Consider the following 26,140-nt stretch of genomic DNA (forward strand, 5'->3'; position numbering starts at 1 on the left):
TCTACTGAAAGCAACGTAAGGAAAGGTTACAGGACTAATCCTTATGAGGCAGCAAATTGTTGAAATAGGCTCTGCTTACCTCATTAATTGCACACCATGTATTCCTACATTACTCACAGTTTGACACCTTAAATTAAGGCTACCGTGATTCCTACTTTCCTTCACTCTTGAGGTAAAAGAAGACAGCCCAAATCTTCCTATAACTTTGGTATGTTTGAGCAAGAGTCTCAGTGTTTACAAAAGAAAAAGGTACATTAATCTCTTGACATAGCCAGATACGAAGAAGCACTTTCCTCCCCAGTCTGGAAACCATTTTCTGTGATGCAGTTACAGATTACAGTGCCCTTTCTGAGACCTAAATAAATGTTTGTTCTACCAGGCAGCTCACATAATAAGTGCTGCAATTTCCTCCATTAAAGTAATGATCTAAATATAGCAAAGTAATGATACAAACCAAATGTTGCTAGTACCTTTGCAGAATTCATTCTACATCCACCAACAATAATATAATACCTTAGAAAGAAGGCATTGAAAAAAGAATCCTAGATACACATGCCAAATATAACCTGGTCTGATAGAAGTTAATAAAATATGAAAGTTGGGTCCTGGTTAAACTGCTTACATTAAAAGGATTGATTACTAATAGAAATATTGTTTCTTTTTGTGTCTGGTATTGTTATAAAACCAAGTAGCTGCAGTGAAGTCTGACTACAGTATTTAAAATGTCTGGATATCAAGTGGTATTTAGAAGATCTTAACTCTATTTTACATCATAATTACACACTGTATTTTCAGTAATACCGAATTTATACATTACAGTCAGCTACACGTAAGAAAAAGTAATCGTACCAATACTTAGAAATATGTAACTTTTTGTTAATATGTTAATAATAAAACAAGTGCTGTACTTTTTAGAATACAGAACTGAAATTCAATTATTTCTGGCTTTTTGAAGCTGAAAGCAAAGCCAACCAAAAGATACTGAACACAAACTCAAATTCTTCTTATAGCAGGATACTCCAGTCATGAAATATTAAATACATGTACAATGCGAGAACCACTCCTGTTCGTTTTACACATAATGGTATCTTTAAAAAAAAAACGTAGTTCTCTGTATTGTGTCTGACTTGAGGAATGATATAGCAATTAATTAATATAATTGAGATCTCACAGAACTCTTGTTAGATCCATAAAATACTTACACCATACCTGAATAGGATAAGTTCTTTGAATAACCACATCAATACAGCCTACTGCACCACCCTCACTGTAAAGCGATGACAAAGGCAAAGGGAAAGGTCTGGGATCCCGATGAAATCCTAGTCTTGTGTGCCATCGCACACGGCGGGTGCTGTTCGCTGAGATCTGAGCAAGGGAAACGGTGAATGAAAAACTGTCACTGCTAAGTCAAGTTATATCCAACTTATTTTATCTACAGGAATATCTATATATCTATTTTCACACTGACCTCACTAAGAATATATCGCTTTTGTATCTGAGCAGATCACATTTTAATTTAAAGTTTTCCTTTCACACTGAAGAATGTATTTTAAACAGAATCTAAAAATCTGATGAGTTAAAATTCTCTGGGAAATGAATATCTATGAGACAAACCATTGCTTTTTACCACAGGACCAATTTCAGTGTTATGCTAAAATTTCATCTTCTTTAAAGTTAAAGCTCTTTAACTAATCTCAAATGAGCCAATGCCACCCCCCACCAGTTCACCCACTTATGACTTGGTTCCCCCCTGCCCCCTCTTCATCCAACTTCTATATTGTCTGAGATGAATAAATACTTTTTTTTGCAACTTGGTATTTAACCGAAGTAAGGAGCTGGAACTGCCAGAATACATAGCAAAACTTGGCAGAATTTTACACTACAAACTTCTCTTTCAACCATATTGATTAACAACCTTGTATCATGTCTTACAAATCTGGTTATTAAACTTCAGCAAAGCTCCATCTGTTTGCAAAACCCCAATAACTTTTTCTGTTTACAAAATGTGGCTCAACTAAGTAGCATTTATCACATCTCTCAGTCACATCCAATCAAGCGGAATGAATATTTTATTTACCTTTAACATAAGGGAATCTGGAGCTTCCAGTGGTGTACATCCATTCTGAGGACCAACAAGTTCTGCTCCGTGCACTATGATTTTCTGACCAACAGTCAACCTTCTTCTATCTAAGAAAGCTTTGAGAGGTGGATCCAGAAGAGCTCTGATCCCATACCAGCCATCAGTAACTTCAATTAAAGCTGCTGCTTTTTTACTTTCCATGTTCTTATTGCTACTGCTAGGAGATACAACTGTATTCAGTGATATGATTTTGGAAATACACAGTACAAGTGTTTTACCTGCTGCATCATCTCTTTCCATTATTTTTTTGATTGCTGATCGCTTACTTTTATCAACTTCCAAATCATACCTACAAAAAAAGTTAGTGCTTTGTTACCGCAAACAAAATCCATCACATTGTTTTTCTTTAAACACAATTACAGCAAACTGTTGGTTACTCAATCTACATGATTAAGCACCACTGTAGCAAAGCAAATGTTTTGTACATTTTTGTAAGTAACACACACTACGTTTTTAATACTGCTATGCATAAGTTTAACAATACAAACATTCTTCTAAGTAGTAAATGCAAGGTAGGTGTGCTTACTTTGTAATATTGATGAACCAGAAATCACACAGTAACACAAATTACAGCTCCCAATATATTGCTATACACGTACCTATATTTCAACTGCAACAGGACCATTTCTGGTGTCAAACATCTGTTAGCAAATTCATGTGGGAAAGACACTTCCATGGCTGCCAATTTCCACACAATCCATCTGTAGTGATTGTAAACCCAGGCCTCTGTTATTAGATTAGGATCCACACCAGGAGTGTCACAGAGGGCTCTGCAGATAAATTGTTAATAAATTAACCTGAAATCCACTGCAAATTTTAGCTTGTCTATCTTTTAGACTATTTACACCATTTAAGAATTTCCAGAAATTTTCCAAATTGACTTTTCTTTCTTTAATGGTCAGTGAAGATCAATCTACATAGCAAATTTACAATCCTATATCATCTTTATTTACACTAACAGATGTGTAGTAAAAATGCATAGTAAAAAAACAGTAGTCAAAGGCTTTAAAATACCACTGTGTTGGATTTATTCTGGGAGAGAATTGCTAACTAATAAATAGCATAGCTGTCCCAAGCTCATAAGTAACAGTACCTGTAAAACTCATTTTTCCCAGCTTTTCCCTCATCTGTAGGTATTAGCCATCCTCCATCAGCAAGCTGCATTCCATTTCCATCTAACAAATACTCATTACTGAAAAAGTCTTTGATGAGAAACTGGAAAGATTCTGCATTTGTACTGTTAACTTGTACACACTGTTTTGAAACACCATGTGTGTATAGCTGAAAAAAATCAGATGGAAAAGACAAAATAATGACAATACAGTAAGAATCCAACAGAGTTTAAATATCCAATCTTATAAATTCAGATTAAATATTTCCTTAATGTTGAGATAGCTTTTGTCTGACCTTGCCATTTCATATGTAAACCATAGAGAATGGAGGATTCCCAACAACTGTTTTAGCAGAACAGCATCTTTGAAAGTGTTTAAAAAAATTCAATAGGTTTTGTACTTGCACTGTACCAAAAGCAAAAGCATTTTCAGATAGATTTACCTAAGCTTCAATTTTAATTGTTCTTTTAAACCAGCTCCTCATATGCATTATAACTGGTGGATTTTTTTCCTGTTTGATTATAACACTAGAGATTTATGACCTTTACTATTTGGAATCATCTTAAAAACTGGATATTTACTATTTAAGTACCATAGCAACTGGTGTAACAGCTACTGTAAATACCTAAAAACTGAAGAACACATCTATTCAAAAGCTACTGAGTTATTATTTGCTAGTCTTGAAAAACAGATGAGAGACAGAAAATAAAAAGATATCAATATACCTCTTCTGTAGAATAAAAGCTAGGAGATTTCTCTTCTACTGCAGTTTTCAGAGAGATTCTATTGCTTGCAGATGTTTTAATGGTATAAAGAGTACCGGGCTGTGGCCGAATATTTTGCCTGCATTTCTTTTTAATTCTCATTTCCTGTAGATCTCGGGCACAGCGGAGATTTGTCACCATCCTGGCCATAGCTTCAAATTAAAAAAAACCCAAATCATCAAAACCTTCTAAAAGCATTATCAAATAATGGTACACAGTCACACTGTAGCAGACTCAGAGCACCATTTTTTCTATGTCACTCTGCAGATTTTTAGAAACTGCAAGTCTAAGTATTAAAAGTTTAATTCATTTAGAAAGCAGTGTTTACTGAAAGGCATTTGAATATTTATATGAAACAAATTACATATGCATATTAATTTTATACAAGTCCCAGAACTAAACTTCCATCCACTTATTTTTCTCATGAGACTGAAGTTGATATTCACAGAAAACTCCAAATGGAAAGAAATTAGTTGATGACTACTATGAATCCATAATCCTGAAATGTTCTCCTGTTACTGCAGGATCTAGTTCTGCAAATGTTCATATACCTGTTCAAATATACACAAGTCCTTCTGAAAAAAATCCAGATTATTTGATTGTAAATTATAGAAATAACATATACCAGAGAATTCAAGAGAGCTTAGAAAGCATAAGTCCACATTGTTAAGTTGAACAGTTGAGTATTTAAAGTCTGCCCCTTTGAAAATTACATAATCAACCATTTATATGGCTAAGTCTACCTTTTAATTAGAGAACAGAATGAAAACAAGCTTCTGTAGAAGTGAATGAAGTATAGCAAGGGTAATCTAAGGTTCCTATATTATTTTACCTATGAGGTATAAAAGAAAAAACCAAATATCAAATGAAACATAAGCTATCTGGTTTCTAAGCACTGTGTGAAACATTTTTCATCTTCTCAATTAACTCTGGAGATAAACAAGATATGCTCTTTTAGGAGCGGAATATAAAATATTAGGAAAGTAGTAATTTCCTAATTTTCCTGCCAAAATAAAAAAAAAAGCCTTGAAAAGAAGCTTCTTTTTATTTAAAAATAATAAAAAAAAAGATAAAGAAGTCTGACAAATGATGTAAAAACCCCTTAAAGAATCAACTCTGACAGTTAGTATTCATAATAGTTAAGTGAGTAAAATCTGAAAATACCTAAATTGTCATTTTCTAGGTCAGTGTCTGCTGCATGCTGGATACAAGCCTGGTGATCTTGATGGTCAGCAGTATTTTGTTCAGTTCCGATCTGATTTGGTTCCATCTCTCCAGTAATATTTTTGCTGATGGGTGAGTCATGTCTTTTGCTGCTGCCTTGTTCGCATGTAGAAAATGTCAGCTTAGCTTTGAAGGGTGGAATAAAAGTTTTAGCAGCTTTACCAGATTTATACAAACTTCTCATTTCTTCACTCTCTTCTGCCAAGACCTTACAGGGAGTGGAAACCTCTGCAGCAACATCTGAAGAGTGCCTGAGAGCACAGTGCTGAAAAATGACAGGTTTAGATTGGAATCCTCTGAAGTCTTGATCTGGCAGAGTAAGAGTAGGATTCTTGACTTCTTGTCGTTCTTTAGTTGACCTACAGAAATGAAAACATTTAAGCATACAGATTTCATCTTCCTGACAAAAATCTTTGTCTGAAGTTTTGTATTCTTAAGTTAGTAATACAAATCTCAATTCTGTATCAATGAAAAGACAAAATATCAGTCCTTGATATTTTAAGAACAGAATACTTCTATCTATTGAGAAAACACAGTAAAAGAAGTGTAATATTGTATAGATTGTTTAGTATCTCACTGGTCTACTGTAGCAGCCTGTGCTATATACGGTAACTTAATATTTATTTTGTCTTTTATAAAGTTGGGTAGTACATTGTTACTGTATATTTTTATACAGTTACAAAGAAGAACTCTCAAATTTCTCACCCAAAAGGCTGACAAGTTATGGGTTTTAAAGGCACACTGTACATAAATTTTCTTCTGTCTTTAAAAATGCCTGTAAGATAATCAGAAAAAAAAAATGTTTGGAATGACACATTACATAGATTAAAAACAAATTTACAGTACATATTTTATCTATATTAATGATATATAGAAAACTTTTCAGAGTGAATTTAAACAGCTTTAGTCCTTCCCGCCCCCAAAAATGTTTGTTTAAACATCTTCCTAGAGAGATCTAAAGGAAAAGTGTTCACAGTGCTGAGCTCTCAAGAGTTTGTGTTTGAGGGCCAGCAAAATATTTTTAGGCTCCTGAAAGGGAAATATTTATCATGTATTTAACTCCAAGCAGGCTTACCATTCAATTTAGAACTCTTTCAGCAATTTTCATTCTTTTATTTGAAGTTACAACAGAAAAAGGCACATTTGCACAAACTCCTCCTTCCATTATTGAATGACACACTTATCTTGGAATTATCAACATAATTAAATCATATCTGCCTGGAATGTAAACACATTTGTACTATGCCCTTAGGCTGCAAGGAGGAAGTTTCATATGAGAAGTAACTATACAGTAAGTATCTTACCAGTAAGTATCTACACAAAGTTAATCAATAAAATATATTCTGTAGATTGATCAATAAAATGCATTCTTCCTACTGAGACTAGAATTGGTGAGATTTACGATTGTGAGAGAGTGGGTAAGTTCCTACTGAACTGGAAATTAAACCAGAGCTCTTGCAGAAGGAATATATTTAGAGTCTGTATGCAATAAGGCATATCATTCATCACGTGACTTCAAGTCTTCAGAGACACTATCAGAGCAGCTTTCCTGAATTTCCATGAATATATTGATAAATGGAATAGTTAAGCAAACTTATCATATGATAGGTTATTGGAAATTGAAGAATTCTCGAGATAACAACTGACACTGGATTACTGCTTAGAACACAAGATGACTAAAATTACCATCAGGGGTGCTTTTTGAAGCTTTCAAAGACCTGGGGGAATTCTTTGTTCTGTTAAATTCATGCAGAAGCTGCCTCTTAATTGGAGGTTCACCTAGAATAAAAACACAGTTTTAAAAGTGATGTTCCTCTCAAGTTCAGTTTCTAATCAATTGTATAACTGTAATTTCTAAATTACATTTCTAATTACAGTTACTTACAGGGCAAGCAGAATTAGTGAGTTTTCAGGTGACATGTCTTAAATAGCCTTTTCAAACACAGAGCCACCTCACCACAAATTGCAGAAGTTTCTGCTGTACAGAATGACTGCATATTGTGTTACTAAGAGTGACAACAAAACTCCATATAATGAAGTCTGTTATTAAACTTTTGTGACCAGTAATTCTTTTCCACCCAAAATGAAGTCTGTAAGTCTGAAGTTACCAAACATACTCAGTTTGCCTCAGAAAGAGGATCACAGTGCACTCCAGCAGCACAGCTCTCACAGTGCACTTCACCTGCATCTCTCTTTGAACTTTCAGTAACTAAGGAGTCCCTCCAACCTTCTAAGAGTAACTCATCTTTTACAGAAGCTGTAACTAAGGTCAGGGCTCAGCTGTGGCTCAGTTGTTTCAAGCTGGTTTGGTAGGAGTCGTTGCCTGGCTTTTGCCACCTACACAAACTTTCCAGTGCTAGCCTGTCTGACCTTTGCACCTGGACCTGTGCATGCACACAGGGACTCTGCTGCAATCTCCTCTTCCACAAGGGAGTTTTCAGCTAGCCCAGGTCCCTCCCTGAACTGGTCTGGGTGTCTGTGCAAGCATCAAGTAATACAAATTCACTTTCATACAAATACAAATTCATCAAGTAATACAAATAACACTTCAGCCCTAGACAGATCAGTTTTAGAAGGCAAGAAACTGCTTTTAGACCAGCAACTATTTTTCATATCAGATTAATAATCTTGATGCAAGCAAAACATAGTCCTCACCTACAATGCACAAAAAGGTGAAAATGAAAATACTGCTACTCATTTTTCAATGAAAAAACTCTAGATTTGTACAGAGAGAAAAAAAAAGGAAGTCTGCTCAGGGACAAAAGGAGCAGCAACTTTCTTCTGTAAGTTTATGGTAAAACGGCAAACCTGTACACCTTCAAAATTACTAATCACAAATTCAGCTTCTACTGTGCACATTTAAGCCTGCAAAGAGTGGATGAACTACCCTGCAACAAAAAGAGCTTTTGTCATTGACAACCAGAGAAAGAACTTGAATGTCTGTGATCTAAAAATCAACGTGACATGCAAAAAAACCCCAAAACCTAAAGCAATCCACTATGCAGAAGTATGGAGTTGAACATATGTACGATAAAACACTTACCAAGTGAGTTGTTTTCATCAAAGTGCCTCTTCCCAAAGGTCTTATTTTGGAAGTTTTTATCCAGTCTGCCACTGAAGGTCTGCGCAGCATTAATTTGTACTCCAGAACTGGAAAAACTGTCTTCCATAAAAGCTCTTGCACTTTCTACAGCCTCTACTTCCAAGTAACTTTTTGGACTTTGGAGAAGATTAATACTAATTTCTGCTTTAGCAGTAGAACTGCATGAAATTGCTTCAGACTCTGGTTCTGACCCCATATCCAGCCCTTTTCCGAAAGACTCTGTTTTCTCTTGCTGAAAGCTGTTTTTAAATGATGTTAACTGCTTGTTTTTCTGATTGCATCGTGTGTGCTCAGGCATTTTGACATGGTAAGTGCTTGGAAAATACTTTATTTCTAGAGGGCAGATGCTTTCTAAGTCAGAGTCTTGATTGCAGCTTTTTTCAGTTTTGAATTCTGAGATCACCTTATCTGTTAAAGATTTTACATGCTGACCACTGTCTTTAATTGAACTAAGCTGATCTGTAGTGCAAAGCCCACTACTCAAAAAATGATCAGATTCTTCTAAAATTGCCTTTGCTTTTTGATAGGCATCTTTAGAAACATTTACCTGCTTTCCACTAGCAGTGCTGAAGCCAAAAGCAGAATTTGAAATCAATTCAGGGCTGGTATTTTCTTCCCCTTTTGAAGACACTACCTGCATTTTCCTAGCAAGTACTTCAGTGTGCATTTTAGACTCTTCAGCATCTTTCTCAACTAAAAATGCTTCTTGTACATGTGGTGAATGATTACCTTCCATTTCAGAAAAGAGTTGTCTAGCTTTCCTGAGTGACTCTTCTGAAAGCTCTGCAGGCTTTCCACTTGCTGTACTAAAGAATCCAAAACTGTTGGTAGAAGCATCTGATGGCTTTATCTGCTTATTTGGAACAAAGTGCCCTAAAAGCTTAATATTCTGCTCAAAGGATTGCTTCTGAGAATTTGAAACAGACTTTGCATCTGAAAATGTGTTTCTTTCTTGGTCACCTTCTTCCTCAGCAATTGCATTTACTTTAATAAATTGGGATGCAGCTGAATTAACCTCTTCACTTGTTGTAGCATTAAAAAATTTAGCAGAATTAGGACACTCAACATGAAGGACTACAGATGAATTTCTAGCAATTTCTGTTTGATTTGTTCTCGAGTTAGACTCAATTTCATATTTTACAGCTTCACTGCAGTCTTGAAACATTTGTCTGACTCTTGCTAATGCACTTTCTGAAATGGACACAGCTTTCCCTTTTGCTGTGCTAAACACTGTTTGTTTCAAATCACTCCCTTGAGTTTCACCTTTAAGTGCTGTTTCATTTAACCTGTTCAAATTAGTTTCCTCTTCAGGAAGACTGACTAGTGACCGGTTTTGGCAAGCAGTAGCTATGGTGTCTGTGTAGCAATTTTTATCAGCAGACAGTTCATTTAAATGTTCTAAGTCGAATTCCATACTGTCACCATTCATGTAAGAGCAGCTACTTTTTGAATCTAAGAGGGGTGATTGATCAGCTTTATTGTTGCTCTCCTCAACAAATAAAGCATTTTTTGTATCTCCAGGCATACAGTTGTCTTTGAGGTCACATGGTACCTTCATTAAATGCAGAGATGCAGCAGAGTGCCCAGGAAAATCATCTGTGTTTTCTGAATCACCCCTCTTTCTTGGTGAGCAGTCCACCTTTTCCTCTGCAAGGAATTTTCCATCTTCAGACAAATGAGTTCTTAAAGCATCACTCTTCTGTCCTGTAAGGGATTCCAATTCTGTCTTTCCAGGTCTGACATCAGCTTTTTCATGTATGTGTGAAGATACCAAACCCCCTTCATAAGCTTCACCTAGGTCAACAAATGTATCTGCTTTAGCAGGATCAAGAATTGCAGCATGTTTAATATGACAGCTCTCTATTGCCTGATTAAACTGATCTCCAAGCTCTTCAGGGACAATCTTTTCATTAAAATTGAGTTTTTCTGAGTCACACTGAGCAATGCTTTCAATACATAAATCACAGTCTTTAACACAGTTCTTGCCACATATCCTTTCCTTGATGAGGTTCTCAAAATTGTCATTATGTTCCTTTCCAACATCAACATCTGCAAAAAACTGTTCTGCTTTAGCCAAAAATCCATCAGCAATTGCTATTTTCTTGCCACTAGCAGTATGAAAACCAGTTATAAAACCCCCTTCCACTTCATTTTTCCCCACATTTACCTCTTGTTCAAGAGGTATTTGATAATGATGGCAAGAACCTATTTTTATCCTGCTTTCATTCACTAGCAGGTCCTTATCATGAGTGGTATCTTCTTCCACATTTTTACAGTTTGTTTTTTCTTTATCAGAATTCTCCAAAACATTTACGTCTCCTTCTCCACACTGTATGCTGAACAAGGGGAGAGAATGATCCAAAGCTGCATCAGGAATGGATATATCACCATCAGCTGGAGTCTGAAGTTTTGGTGACAAATATTCATCTTCCTTTCTATCTTCTCCTGTCTGCTTAGGAGACTGGTTTTCCATTTTGTATGACGTATTTAAACTGTGCTCTTCGGCAGTCATAACAGCATCTTCTAGACATGTTACATCTAATGAGTTGTCTTGCAAAATGCCTTCATCATTTCCTCGATTCAAAATTTGTTCAGAAATGTTATAATTCTGTTTATGATTTTTAGTGGATAATAGGCTGTTGATAATGTTAATACTATCAAAGCTAACATTTTCACTATTATTTACTGATATTTTTGCCTTATTTTCCATATTTTCCTTGAATGCTGCACTAGTATTTTCCTCATTTTTATTCTGTGCATGGTAGGAAACAGAATCTGTGTGGGAAACAGCATTCATGCTTTTGAAATCTGAAACACAAACAGTTTTTACTTTGCTTTCTTTTGTCAGGCATTTGAAAAAATTAATGTTAGAAGACACAGATCCATTTGAATTGTGACATCTAGTACCAGTTTCAGAAGATTTAAACAAATAGTTATCATCATCCAAGTCTCTGAAGAGCTCTGCAGACCTGCTCAAAGCTGCCTTTGAAATATTTATTTTTTTACCTGCAGCTGAAGTAAAGCCTATGAAATTAGAAAAGCTGTCCTGCTTAGCTATGGGAAAGCTCTCATCAAATCTTCTACTTTCATTTGTGTCTAAGTTAGTAAAAGTAACCTTTTTGTCATTTTTGTGGAAAACCACTGCATTTTCTTTTTCATTTTCCACCAATTCAGAGTCTTCATTTGTGTCTTCCTCCTGAGTACACTTGTCATTTTTTACTCGATTTTCTGATTTAAAAGTGCTACAAACCTCCACATCTTTCCTTGTTTCAGAAATATTTTCTACATTCCTTGTTCCATGTGTTTCTACAGTTCCTAATTGCTGCAAGCCATGACTTGGTATTGTATTACTTTGCTTTCTAAACTGTGTAAATTCAAACTGACTACCTGTTTCTTCCAAGATACTGGAAAGTTCAGCAATTTCAGCTTCTTGGCTTGCCGTCAAGGTTTGATTTGCTTCTTGCAAGGTCTGTGGGGTTCTAGGAAAGCTTTTACACAAGCCAACTTTATGTGGAGTAAACTGTGTATGCCTGGGCTCAAGAAAACTTGCCTGTGAATCTGAGGAATCAGGTAAATTACTGCCCAACTTGCTTTTTGAATTTGAGAATAATGTATTTTCCTTTTTAACTTGATGTGAAAAGTTTCTGACTCTTTCCATGGAAGAGGCTTCAAAGCATTCATTTTCAATATCCTTGAACAGCATTCTGCCTTTTGCTATACTGGCTTCAGAGAATTTAATCTGCTTATTGGAAGCAGTCTGAAAGCCACTGAAGCCCAGATTCAAACTGCATGCATTAAGATTCCCTGATGATTCCCCTTTACACTTTAAGTTCTTATTCGGCTTTTTGCTGGAATACATAGATGCTACTTGTTTATCTTCTGCAGACATTATTTCATTTAAAGAATTATTATCTACACAATCTAATAATTCTTTAGAAATGTCTACAGCTACATTACTGAGTGCAGCTACTTGAAGGCTTTTGCTGTTTTCAGCTTGCTTTGGGTCTTCATTGTTGGCTACATCCTCTGAAAAGGCAACTGCATTTGTTTTCTCCCCCTGTTTTAATCCAGTACTGTCATTTTCTGAGTAGTTTATTCCCATGGGTCTGTGTACTTCTCTACAGTCAACTCCTGACCTCTGCTCTGTAGCATTCCTTTTGTTGGGTGATAATTTATTGCAACAGTCACTACTGACTCCAGTTATGCCAAAGTTGATCTGACACAATGTATTAACAGAACTGCTGTTTGTCACAGATGTAGTCTCATCCTGATTATCAACCAAGAGTTCCTTGCCCCTGTGAGAAAACCCAAGTTCTTTCGGGCTCTGAGGTACAGCAGCTCCATCATTCACTTTAGCACTCATATCCTTATCTTCTTCACCTTTCCCTAAAGCACAGCTTTTAGGGAGAAATCTCGAACGCTTTCTTGCCATTAGGCATGCCGAAGTCAGAACTTTACGTTTTATATTTAAAACAATCTCACTATTTAAAGAATTTGTTGTGTCTTCTTTCAGTGTATTAGATACTTCCAAGCATTTTATTGATGTAGCAGGTTGTTCCTCTCTTGCATTTTCTCCCAAGTCTCTCAGGTCTTGTTGTTTCAGCCTATCACTGAAGGCATTATCAGATGAGTTATCCATTATATCCATTTTTAAAGCAGAAGTGCTCAAGTTCTTTGTCCTGGTATTTGATTCCAAATGCTTTCTCTCAGCAGGAAGAAAGTGGTCTACAAGACAAGACATTACAGAGAACAACATGAACAAATGTATTCAAACAAATGTAGATTCAGATTTTCATAAAATTTTGGCGGATTAGATAATTTCTACACAAGCTCAACAGCAGAACTCGAAGTATCACTTTTGTTTTCAAATGCAAACGCCTTGGCAAGGCTGGAGGCCTGTTTAACCTAATGATATTCTAATGAGATTTGGCTGCAGTTAAGGCTACCAGGTAAAAAATACTAAATAAATTTTTAGTTGTAATGAAATTTGAGAAGGTGGGCTTCATCTCTTTGTGTCTCAACGTAAGGATTTGTTTCAAATTTAAAGTACTTCAACTCCTAAAGTAATTATTCTAGCAAGAACAACAGCTTCTAAAAATAGAAGCATGTGCTTGCTTTCATTATATTGTTTTTTAAAATATTTTGTGCTTTTGGAAGAGATGGATATACGATCTTAAAGCACCTAATTATAGGAAAAAAACCCATACAACTTTAACATTCTTTATGATCGCTTAGAATTTACCAACTCAGACAAAATGGCCCTTGACATTATGGATGTAAAACCATCATTGACAAAGATAACCAAGCTCGTCAATTAGCATAATGGCTCAGGGTGGAAGTTTCTACTCCAGAAACTAACCTGTAATGAGAAAAGTTAGCACAAGATTACTTGAAAATGATGCTATCCTTATCACTGTGTTACAGACCAATCCCATATGTTGTTTCCCAATTGCCCAGCTACTTTTCCAGAAACCCAAGATTTTACATGATTTTATCTGAAAGATTTATATGAAATGCTCATAACAAATAATGAATGCTCCACAAATGATGAAAAGCTTAATAATATACCTTGCTCAACATCACTGGCCACCAGACAGCCTCTAAATTCACATGAATCAGATTCCAAATGTGGCAATACAGTATGAATAGGTGATTCAGAGGTTACTTCTTTTTGTATTTTTTCTTCTTGATAGAGTAAAGTATTATTTATTCTATAAATAAAGTTCTTAGATCTCTTTCTCAAGCTGGGTAACATCTTCAGGTTTTTAAAACCAGACTTTGTAAGAGTATTTTCACTATTTCTTAAGTGTAAGTCATCACAGTTATCTGGAGATGTGGCACTACACACAACTGGGTGAGACAGAACATCAGTTATGACAGATTTAGAAGTTGCTTTTAAATGCTTGGAAAAGTTGCCACCGTAGACTACAGAATACTCTGTGACATTTGCACGATCAGTTAATAAAGAATTACAGTTTAAGAAGCTCGTTTTGGAAACCTCAGCTGCACACCCTTTTACTAGCTCTGGATCTTGAACACCCAATGACACAGATTTTACTGGAGTTATTTCCGATGTGTTGTTTTCAGTGTTTTTCATTTCATAGCATTTTTCTGAGAAATCGACACTCAACAGCTTTTGTGTTTTCATCAAGCCTGAAGAGTTCAGTAGAGATGTTTCCATAGCATCATCCTTGGCCATTAGTAATGACTTTTCTTCTAAATTCTCCTCTCTACGTAAGTTGGAGGGTGGAGAGCTACATACAGACATCTCCAGGTGAGTTACATCAAGATCAGATAGATTCAGTTGAGACCACTGGCTTGATGGAGACTGCACGCCTTCTTTCACAGACCTCTCGTTCTCAAAGGACTTGTGTGTTCTATAATCATGCACATCTCCTGCGTTCCTAAGAGACTCCAATTCTTTTTCATGTCCTATTAAACAGCCATCTTTACCATCCCCTGTATCTTCACTGGTGTTTCGGAGTAAAGAACAGTTCACTTGAGTACAGTGGCTGTTTTCAGTCCAGCTACTTGTTCTGACTTCCTGTGAAATGCCATTCTTTCTTCCATTAGGCTGCTGAGAGGGAACAACTCCCTTTTCTTGTGTTTTATCTGGATTTATCTCATATTTCTCTACTGCATCCAGAGCATGTGGCATCAGCAGAAGAGTTCCACTGGGCTCAGCTGGCATGTTGAATGTGTCCTCAAAGCTATCCATCTCACCCAGTAAGCCATCTAACACCTCCGACTCTAAGGAATTTAGAGAAGATAGAGAGAGGACAAGAAGAAAATAAGCTTTAGGAAATAACTTGGGAACAGTATTGGTAAACAGAGCTTTCAATTTTATAGTCATTACCTTTACTTAGGAGTGAGTTGATAAAAAATGTAAGCAGCTGATAGAGGAAACAGGAGGCAAAGGAAATGCATGTAACACCCTGGCCTCCCAAGCTCCGTAGGGGCTAAGGATGCCAAGATGAAACCTGGCTGTCTCAAACCAGTATTTTTTTCCCTCTACAGACAGAGAATAAGTAGTAAATTTGACAAGGTAAATATATTGATTTTTTTCTTCCAAAATTTATACCTGATGGTAGGTACCAGAAATGTTAAGAAGTTGCCTATTTTTATCTACAGCTGGCAGCTAAAGAAACTGTTCTACAAAGATGAATTTATTGTCTTCTACTATAATATAAAATAGCACAGTATCTAGAAAGAGTTAGAAATACTCTCAATCTTCTAATTGACTAGGAAGTTTTTAAGTAGTTCCATGATTGGCACAAACATTAGAAAAATAATGAGAATTTTTTGTGTTTAGAAATAACATGCAATGGAGAAAAAATAACCCAAAATCTACTTTGTAGAGCTTATACATGCCAAATAAAAATATTACTTTCTCAAATGTATGGAATGAGGCCCAGTTATCAGAACAGTACACATTCAAAAACAGGTTTCATTTACAGAGTACTTTTTAAGGCTTTTTCCTATCACAGAAATCATAACAAAGTACCTGGAAAACACCACAGTCCTGTTTTTCTTAGGCCCATAAACAATAGCTTAACTTTTTCCAGTAGCCTTTTTAGGTACAATTTCTTTAACTTACAACTCTATAACTTCCCCTACTAGAACTTTTAAATAGCCTAATATCCAAAGGATTTTCCATTTGGAAGTCCATAGAAGATTTCCCAGTACTTGCTCACATACAACGAATTATTTGCAATACATCCAGTCTAGGTTGATGCTGATGTTGTAGGCACAGAAGTTACTCATTCTCTTTACTTTCTATTTTTTGCCTGAGTGGTAAATGAGATCTCAAAAAGAAGAAACTGTAAAACTACAGACTGAGGTCATTTTCCTTTACAAAAGTAGGTTCCTCTGAAACAGCTTCTGTGTCCATATCCTTTCATCTTGTGATAAGTTGTCAGTAGAGCTTTCTAAAAAGACACAGCTTATTTGTTTTTACTTAAACAAGAGACATTATTTTTTAGGATTAAAGAAAACAAAGATTATCTGAAAGACTGTGCAGATACTGTCTGTGCAGTGAATAATCTCATACCAGGGAAAAATGAAAATCAGGGAAATTACTTCTGAGTTCTAAACTCACTGGAGGGCGGTATTATTTGATGATTTGATATATTATGATCTTATTTTCTTTAACTGAAACAAAATGTATACCTAATAAAACTTACTGTATTTTATGATCGTATAACAGTATTCCAGAGAAAACCAACATCTGAAAGGTACAGATGTGGAGCTGTCCTTTATTACATGGCATAACTATTATCAAAAAGGGAAGACACAGGAAAAGGGAAGCATTTGCAAGTTATTTTGAACTCTAAGACAAATGGTCTTTCTTTCCCTCTTAATTTTCTCAGCCACTGTTTTAACTGATCTTCTCTGTTGTAGTATCCAATGTAATAGCACCTATTGGAACACAGACCAATCTATCCTTAATTTTTAAAAGTATTTTGCTAATTACAGATTACTTGAATACATTTATTCATGTTCTTTTCAGCACATTTGAACCTACAGTATAAAAACAGCAGGCCTGTATCACTCTGCAAGCAACAATGCTTCCTGTTGCTAGCATTCTCAGCCCTCCTTATCAAATTCTAAACTGATTCTTTCACAATTCTTACATGCACCACCAGACATTATTTTTAGGGCAGGCCATTCAATTCAGATAAGGAGACAAAATCCTAAGGATATACTGTCTTGTCTAGCCAGTGTGAATCCCCACAGAACCCTTTTATATCCATGCATGCTGAACAAATTTCTGGTAATGATCTCCCCTTCTGCCATCATTTCTCAACTAAAATCAAAAAACCTTCCACTGGAATTTACACTTTCACTTGTTCACTAACATGATTTAAAAGCACAGAATGAAAATATTTTTCCCCTTGTCTTCTATATTTTCTGCATCCATTTAAAAAATAAAAAACATTCTTTTTCCAAAAGGATGTCACATTTTGAACTATCTATTTTGAACAGGTGAAGTAAATGAAGAAATGATACATAAAGATTGAAAAACAAGCTCACCACAGAATAGTGAGTGCTGGGATGAAATTTCATGGTAAAGTTAAGCCTGTTCAATAGCTAGAAGCAGTAGTCTTGCTTCCCCTTGAGCCTGCACCAGCTTTCTGTCTCAGCTCTCCCACAGCCTCACCTCTTTAGCTGCAGTGAACACACTTCATAATATTAATCTGGTTGTTGTCCAGTGGCACTGTAACCCAAATTTCACAGCTTAACCGGGACACTGATTTAATTCACTGACTCAAGAGACACTCCCTTTTTTAAGGCTAAATCAACTCAGGGACTGGGAGTACACAGCTGGCAGAACAAACCAGACACAGCAACAGCCCAAAACACAGAATGTAGTTTTATCCAAAGCCTTGTTTCACTGAATACTCATTAGGTAAAGCATCAATGCATACCCAAACCTCTGATGTCATCTTCAGCAATTAGCTTTACTGCATCTGGTACAGACAGCATACTTGCATCACTTATCTGAGGACATTTATCATGCTTGTGCAAAATCTGTAAATCAAAGACAAAAGCTGTTACATTATGTACCAGTAAGTGTCACTGTAACAGTCAAGGACAGAACTCTAAACATTTACTGCAGTACCTGACTAATGCTCCATCTCTTAAAATGAAAGGTAACATTTTCACAGGTACACATGAAAAAACAAATAAGCAGATAATCCCCATTTTTGATGCAAATCAGATTCCATTCTAAAGTCACCTTAAGGGCAGTGAAGTTCAGCAGTTTACTGTAATCCTCTCAAAAAGGGAACAAAGGAGATATGGGGAAGGACAAAGACATCTTGCTTATTTTCACTTGTAACGGTTTGTTAACTGTGAAGTTTCAGGTCGTTAAGGATCAAACTTAAATTTGTAATTGAATCCTTTTAGTGCCATCCTCGGTTTTCAGTCTCAATAATCATTCAGCTTTCATATACAAAGAGGCAAACTCCAGTTATGCAAGAACTCTTCCTACCACTGTCCAAGGACTGAAATTAATACTCAGTTTCAACTCTTGATTGTAATAGTTGAGAGCAAGAAGTTGTACAGTTCCCAAAGAAAAACTTTCAAAAGTTTGACGGAGGTGGGAAAAAGCCAGACAAACCAATCTTCAGACAAGTAACATAATTCCTAGATTTGATTTCTCTCTGAATAATACTGAGTGCTGTTGAAGCCAAGTGATCTGGGGGGCAGTGGTTGCTTTGGTTTTATTTAATAAGCATAGCAAAAAATATTCCTCGGAGAGGGTTATTTGTGAGAATACATTCTACAACCATGTATTGCAAATTTAGTCTTGTGAGCAGTAACTTTTTTAAAAACAGACAGGAAAGCTTAAAATGAAATCAACAGGATTTTTTATTCTTGGCTCAAGGAATGTAAACATGTAACCAAATAGCTTAACTGAAATTAAAGAACAACATAGCACTTAGAACTACTTACTGTATCAGCCTTTCCATCCTGTCTCTTTGCTTCAGAAATAGAATCATTCTCTCTAGCTTTAGAAGAAAGACAGACAAGTAAATTTATTTTCTCCTGAGTGATCTGCTGAGTGTGTTCAAATACAGCTGTGTTTTAGGAGGGTTTTCACTGGATTATTTTAAATTCCACTCAAAACTGTAAATAAACTACTAAAAACTGAAAGTTCTATAAAATACTAGGCTTATCCAAGACATGGGAGAATGAGAGCTCAAACCACAGCTCCCAGAACATCATCATTAAGGTATGGATACTTCCCCCAGCCCTTCTTTTCAACTCACACCTTTCTGGACCAAAGAACACCCAAAATGATACAACTCAACAGCCTTGTGAATAGTACCACCCCCTGCATTCCAAAGGAGATTCCCAATCCTAGAATTCATTCTTAATATGCTTTATATAGTGGTAATTTAACATGAAAAAGAGCAATAAGGAGACACATCCAGGTCTTTCCATTTGCTCAAGAATTTTCATCAACAAATCATTGAGTCAAATTTCATTTTGCTTATCATATGCTAATGAAATCTCACTTTCACCAACACCTTAGGTTAAGGCTTGATGTTTATCATCACTGTTGATTACCACTGAAGCAATTATCACCCACTTATTCTCATTTACAGCTCTGCTGACACAGCTGTTTGTGCAGCTGTGCAGTACATGAGCTCCAGGAATTGCCCGTCCAAACAACCTGGGAAATATGAACCCAGGAGCTCAGGTCTCAGATTGGATGAGTATCCAAGTCTGTCTCACTGGATTGACAGGATGGCAGGCACAGTGAAAGTGGCTAAAAATGCTGAAGACAACATTGCAGCTGGAAGGTTTGCTCAGCAGGCCATCTTCTTACACTTCATAAACAAACCCATTTAACTTAGCCCAATAATTTCTAGTTTTGTGATAGGGCAAAGCAAACATATGTAATCCTCTTTCTATGCTTTGCTATGTTATTTCTAAATTTATATTCCCTAACCCCTCAGATAAAGGAAGAAAACTTCAGAAAAGTTTTCTGTTTAGAGCTGCATTATCTAAAGGCACCTACTAATAATCACTGTAAGAATTTTGTCTTTTTTTAGCTAAAAAAACAAACAGTTCATACTGAGTGAACTTCCAGTGTCAAAACCAGAAGCTCTAAACTCTTAGCAATTGCTCATTTTTAGAAATACCTATTATCACTGTTTCACCAAGGGTAGGAGGTGTGGCTAAAGAACTTGACCAGGACATATCTGGATCCACTTCTGCTCCCAGACTTTCAGAAATACATTTTGGAGTTCTGACCTAGAAATACATTTAAAAGTCATATATATAATTTCTATGAAAAATTCTAAACGTACAACGCAGGAAAAGGAAACAAAATGCAAGAATGAAATCTGTACCTCTGAAAGTTTTGGTGTGCAAAACAAGCTTCCATATGGTCCTAAAAATAAATTATGTAAAAAGGACATTAAACAGTAACTAAAAGATGAGGATTTTTGTCTAGAGATGTAAAATATTCTGTAGAACCAAAAAGTGAAAATACAAACCAGGGATATTATTTCTCTGAGGTGTTCTGTAAGTATTCTTTAAAATGGTTGGACTGCAAAACAAAATTAAAACCAAAATATTAATTTCACTTCAATTTCTTAAAATAATTGAATATTTCAAACATTACATATGTTACCATCTCCATTATTTCTTTTCTTTGTGCCATGGTTACTTCCCTGACTAGATAAAACACAGATTTCTCCTAACCATCAGTCAATATTTTAAACATTACCATAAGTCTACTATAAACTGTAAAATACTTCTTTCAAGAAATATTTTAATTTTCAGTGATGCTTTATCTGACAAGCAATAAATTTCAATGTAACCACATGTTTTATAATATGCTGTATGAAACTAGGGAAATTGACTTAACTGATTGCAATTAAAGAACTAGTTTAACTCTTCCTATAATCAACATGAGTACTTTGATAACATTTATCTGAAATTTAGACATTTAAGTGTCAAAATCAAGGCTATTATTAATAAAGAAATCTCAGTAAATATTACAAATAGCTTTACTAATTGAGAAGCACATGATACATCACTACTACTCTTTCTTTGGATGTTTGGACTTGGAAAGCTGAAATAATGTTAAAAAAATTATGTATTCCAGCTGTTAGAGTAGAAAAACAGGAAGAAAGATCACCTGAAAGCAAGGATATTCTCAAATTTAGCAGGTCTTTTATTTTTAACTCACTTAGCGACCTACAAATATCATAAACATATCAGACATACAAGATTATTCACTGCTCTTAAAGTTCAACAGTCAAATATGGTGGGTTAAACATTGCTTTTTGCTTAAGGTCCAGCTTATTTTCTATTTGTGTTGACATATTCAGCATACCTAGCAGCGAAGCAGTTGTGGAAGATACCAGGAGGAGAAACAAGTATTTCATTTTCTTGGTCTATTTTTCTTCTTGTGTAACTTGGGCTTATCAAATTCTCTCTATCTACAACACAGAATATAATAATTTGCACAACTTTGCAGAACTCCAGGTAACAGTTTTAATTTTGAGGTTTAAAGCCAAGCTTTCAAAAAAACCCAACCAAAACAACAAAAAAACAAAAACCAACCAACAGCAACAAAACAAAAGGCCCAATCCTAATTTCTCTTCTAGTATTTAAAATATGTTCAAATTTTATATCCAAACAATACTAAACATGTTTCAAATGCACATCCAAGAAGACCCGTAATTATATTGCTTTATTCACTTGGTATTAATCAAGTGACATATTCCATTTTGGTTTTACTGTACTGCATTGTGCCTTTCTTGTCATTGCAGAAGTTACTTTTAGCAAAAATACAACACATGCAAACACAGGTTTGTGCAACTTCCCCTCAAATTTACTAAGACATACACTTATTGATTCAGATAAGCAGCGAAAAGCAAAAATTATTTCCAGAACTGTTGTTGGAGTCAGTGCCACTGTCAACAGCATCTTTGCATAGCATCTCCAAGCAAAGGAGAGTGCTCCCACCAAAGCAGCAAATTCCTCTGAACAGTGAGACCCTTACATGGACAAGCACTTATTAAAAGGAATTTCTACTCTGAAGTTTCCAAACAACCTTAGTATCAGAAATTACACTTCAGTTTGTGCATTTCTCTCCGCTTCTGAGTTCCTGGGTTTACATGCACAGCACAGGTGCATCCCAGTGCCATACCAAGGTATGAAATCCATCAGCTCCCATCCAGGATCTTGTTTTCACAAGAGCCATTTGGCTCTAACCAAGAAAACAGAACATTTCAGGCAGCCACATGTGAACTTTGCACATATGCACAGCAAAACCGACCATTTTGAAATAAACAATCATAAGGCTCCTTTCTTTGCCACTTACGAAACTGCCAAATAAAATTCCTGAAACCAAGAATTCCCTGGGGACTTAACACTGTAAAATGCAAATAGCTACATTTAGAAGAAACATGTTCTCAGCGGAAGTACAGCAGAGAACTTCAGAAAAACAAAGACAGTTACAATATTCCATGGAAGTGTTAAAAAGTACACTCGAACTGCAGCACAGCTCTAACCCTTCACAGAATTTGCTCAGGATCTAAGAACAATTCTGGTAATGAAGGGAATCTTGTGTTTGTCTGTAACCTGGTTAGAAAAGCTTATCAGAAGGACACAGACACAGCAATTACATACTCAGGAATGATGTTAAATACCCTTCCATAGAAGAGATTCTTACATACAATCTTGCATACATTTTCCATAGAAAAGACTCTTCTTGCTGTCCAAGGAGGGTGGGTACATCTGAAAGGAGCAGAGTGGCACGTACTCCCATGACATAGTTGGGATTTGGAAATAATGCATGAGAAGTACCTCATAAAATTCCTTTTTTTTTTTTTTTCTAAATGGAAAAATGTTATTTTTTTCTATATCTTAGAATCTTAGTAACTCAAAGAAATGGTGCTTCTAAAACTTTCCAAGAAAGGTTAAGGAGTGCCCTACAGATTGCCCAGATTGCCTCTCACTTCATCATTATAAGGATGATTCTCTCCCTTGAAAAGCTTCAAAACTTTGGCATAAAACAGAAGTAAGACTGTTGAAAAAATTCACTCTGATTTGCAGTCAAGAGGTTATACTAATAAGTTCACATCCCCTCATTAACAGTATTTAGACTGTTTGGACTACAACAGTATATTTTATACAGGGAATTTTGCTTATTAATTACTATTTATTAGTTTATCCAAAGCTGAATTCACTGTTAAGATTAATTCTGCATTTCTATAGATGATCTCCAGAAGATTACTAAATAAGCTTTTTAGTCACACAATTTCTGCAGTAGCATTATCTATTACATTAATGATCATCAGCTGCAACAAAAGGTAAAAAAAAAAAAAAGTTACTCACTTGCTCCTATTTTTTTCTGATCTGGTTCTTTTTCAGGAGAAGAATAAGGTGGCAGTATTGCATTTTGTTCTTTAAAGAGCAGTGGGGTTGATGCCAGCTGACTGTATGTAGAGGGTTTTGTCCTTGGAGTTTTAAAAGCTGTTTGATCAAGCCAGCCAGAGGGTCCATCAACCTCTCCAAACGATTTGGGCTCATATGGAGGTGCTTCTGCACTGAGTTCTTCAAACCAATTAAGACTGATTGGTCCTAAATCTACGAAGGAAAGCATACATAAAACTGCATGGAAAAGGAATAAGGTTCCTCCATGGAGGATGTGAAAATACACCAAGCATTTAAATGATAACAGCAAAACACACTGCTCCTTCCACTGCCATACTTCTGGTTTATTTGTTTCTAGATGGCTTTGAACTCTGATAACCACAAAATATAAAGGGATGTCTGCCCAAATTCTCAGACCATTAACAAAATAACCAAAGGACCAGAAAAACATTCAGGTTGTTTAAAATTACAAGTATACCCTGGCTTTTAGAGTCTCTCTGGTTTTGCTCAGACTGGCAAGTTAAACAGGTTCCTTTTAAAATTACTAACAAGCACAGGTGCATTTAGCAAAAAGGCTATGCTTGGTCTGCATGTGGGTATGTATAGAGGTGACAACTCTGAAAAAAGTAAGTACAAAAAGTAACTAAGCATACATCAAGGAAAAAAAAACCAACAGATAAAAATTAGAATACATCTTGGTATTAGGAAATACAGGTTTGGGGCAAGAACAGCAGCTAACAAATTGCATAAAGCTTTCCTGTGGAACATACAGCAAATGTGTATAAAATACTGGTGCCCAAAAAGCAATCCTAATAAGAATTATTTACTTCAAATAAGCTGTACCTGATTCACTGCAGTGTGCCTTAAATATTTCAAAGAAAGTTGGTCTTTCCACAGGTTTGCAAGCCATTTTCTTATTCATTACATTACTGGAACAGTTGAAAAGCCTGAGAAGGAAGAAAACACTTTCACACACTGCTGTTTGAATGTCTTAGGCCTGCTTTCCTGTGCTTTGTGGTGTGCCACAGTCCAGCTTGTTTAGCTTTGACTGTGATGTGAGCATTCAAACACCTCAATGATGAACATGGTGGGAAAACAACAGACAAGAGCACAGGGAATTACACCAGAGATAATGAAAACACCCAGCAAATACAGGAGAAAACCAAGATGGAATAGGCAGGCTACTTCCGAGGTATTTTAAACACAAATCAAAACCCCACATTCACTACAATGTATTAGGATGGAACTATCAGATATATAGTCTTACAACCATTATAATTTACATGTCAAGAATTTGATTCAAAGTTGTTTTCAAGTGGAGCAGACACTGCCAGTTTCACAGTTTATTAAAAAAACATGTATAAATAAGCCCATAGTGAGATTTCACCGTTTAACACGTTTATGCCTTCCACAGTAAGAGCTGTTTCCCACAGACAGTCGTGTTACACACGCTGCCTTACCAAAACCACGGGGAGCACGGGCGCTTTAAAACAGGGTACGGGCTGCACTGAGACAGAACACTGAGGAACGTCACACTGCCTCAGTAGTACATTTTGAAAGTGCGATTTGACCAGTCCGCGCTGCTTTCCGTGAGGGGAAGCTCCTCCCGGGCAATGCCCACGCACGCAGCGCGGCCTGTGCAGCCCCGCCGGGTCACCGCGGGGTCTCCGGGGACAGGCCCAAACCCTCCTTCCCCACACCCGGTGACTGCAGACCCCCGGCGGGCTGTGAGGAGAGGGAGGGATCCCTGAGGGGCGGCAGTGACACTGGCCGGGCTCAGCGCAGCCCCGCGGCAGGGCCGAGCCACACGCGGGGCCGTTACCTGCCGGCGGCGCCTCGGGCGGGTTGGCGGCCGCAGCATCGCCTCACGCAGGGGAGCGGGCGAGCCGGGAAGGCGGCGAGGGATGAGGGGGCAGCGCAGACTGCCAGCCCCGCCGCCCCCTTCGAAGCTTGGCGCCAACACAGCCCCGCGCCTGCGCACCGGGAGCATCCGCCGCTCCCGCCCTCCGCCGCGGCACCTCCCGGCAAGGAGGCGGCGAACCGGCCCCGCCTGGGCCGCGCCGGCCTGCTCCGTGCGGCGGCCGGGGAACGCGCGGTGCCCACTGTAAGGGCTGTTCCCCCGAGGCTGACTCCGCACGGTACAGAAAGGGAGCGTGCCCTGAGCCGGGATGGCCGCCAGCAGCTTCACTCCCGCGTGTAGAGGCGAGGGGATGAAGTAGCACATCCAGGGCTGACAGGACCCTCGTTGCTGGGCAACAGCAGCTAACGCCGACCTCCCGGGAAAAGGCTCTGGGAGGCTCCCAGCACGTGGGCAGGGCCGTGGGCAAGTGCCGCGACCTGTGCAAGCCTCAGCCGCTTTTGTAAGCCTTGACACATGAAATGGTTGTTGACGTTCCAATAAAGAGAATGTTACTATCCTCCACGTACATGTACGTGCATTCCCACTTTGTCTCCTGATTAAACTCTTGGCTATGGAACAACTTCAAGATGAGTGGAACACTCCACCACCAACTTTGAGTTTACCATCTTAATTTTAGTGTGATGTTCATCTATTCTTGTGCCTTAAAGAGGTTTCTTCCTACCTCTCCACACTAGTCCTTATGCTGAGCAGTTTTATCACGTCACCTACTTAGTCATCTGTCACTTTTGTCAGTTTCTTGTACCTTAATTTTCCGCATCACTCCTCCTTTGAAGAAATTTTCATTTCTAACCCTGGAGAAACCCATGGAGGTGTAGTAACTTTTTTCCCAAAGCAAATTAGAGGAACCCAGACTGCTGGTTTAAATAATGGCATGTAGTTTCCAATTTGATTTCCATCCCCATTGAAGCCATTCCCAAAGCTTCAAAACTTAGTCTTTTTGCAGCCACTAAGTTGCAGTCATTAAGTTTTAAC

General features: G+C 37.1%; 1 protein-coding gene across 1 annotated transcript in view; it reads right to left on the bottom strand.

The window, feature by feature from the left end:
* The window catches only part of BRCA2 (BRCA2 DNA repair associated), a 34,425-nt gene extending 9,261 nt beyond the window's left edge, over window positions 1–25,164 (bottom strand). Inside the window, exons 1-20 of the mRNA XM_088068100.1 lie at window positions 25,070–25,164; window positions 24,091–24,194; window positions 23,209–23,460; window positions 21,200–21,305; window positions 20,355–20,407; window positions 20,208–20,248; window positions 19,998–20,109; window positions 18,802–18,857; window positions 17,772–17,874; window positions 13,912–15,093; window positions 8,284–13,068; window positions 6,927–7,019; window positions 5,946–6,015; window positions 5,454–5,599; window positions 5,181–5,366; window positions 3,978–4,168; window positions 3,234–3,421; window positions 2,740–2,910; window positions 2,078–2,429; window positions 1,210–1,365 (exon numbers count right to left, since the gene is read on the bottom strand). Of these exons, the coding sequence (XP_087924226.1) occupies window positions 1,210–1,365; window positions 2,078–2,429; window positions 2,740–2,910; window positions 3,234–3,421; window positions 3,978–4,168; window positions 5,181–5,366; window positions 5,454–5,599; window positions 5,946–6,015; window positions 6,927–7,019; window positions 8,284–13,068; window positions 13,912–15,093; window positions 17,772–17,874; window positions 18,802–18,857; window positions 19,998–20,109; window positions 20,208–20,248; window positions 20,355–20,407; window positions 21,200–21,305; window positions 23,209–23,460; window positions 24,091–24,169 (8,322 nt within the window). The 5' untranslated portion in view covers window positions 24,170–24,194; window positions 25,070–25,164. The remainder of the gene's footprint in view (window positions 1–1,209; window positions 1,366–2,077; window positions 2,430–2,739; window positions 2,911–3,233; window positions 3,422–3,977; window positions 4,169–5,180; window positions 5,367–5,453; window positions 5,600–5,945; window positions 6,016–6,926; window positions 7,020–8,283; window positions 13,069–13,911; window positions 15,094–17,771; window positions 17,875–18,801; window positions 18,858–19,997; window positions 20,110–20,207; window positions 20,249–20,354; window positions 20,408–21,199; window positions 21,306–23,208; window positions 23,461–24,090; window positions 24,195–25,069) is intronic.
* Between the last annotated feature and the right edge of the window lie 976 nt (window positions 25,165–26,140).

The sequence above is a fragment of the Pseudopodoces humilis genome, chromosome 2 (assembly GCF_049639895.1).
Source record: "Pseudopodoces humilis isolate 2021_Gansu_Grassland_sample_001 chromosome 2, ASM4963989v1, whole genome shotgun sequence".
Taxonomy (NCBI): Eukaryota; Metazoa; Chordata; class Aves; order Passeriformes; family Paridae; genus Pseudopodoces; species Pseudopodoces humilis.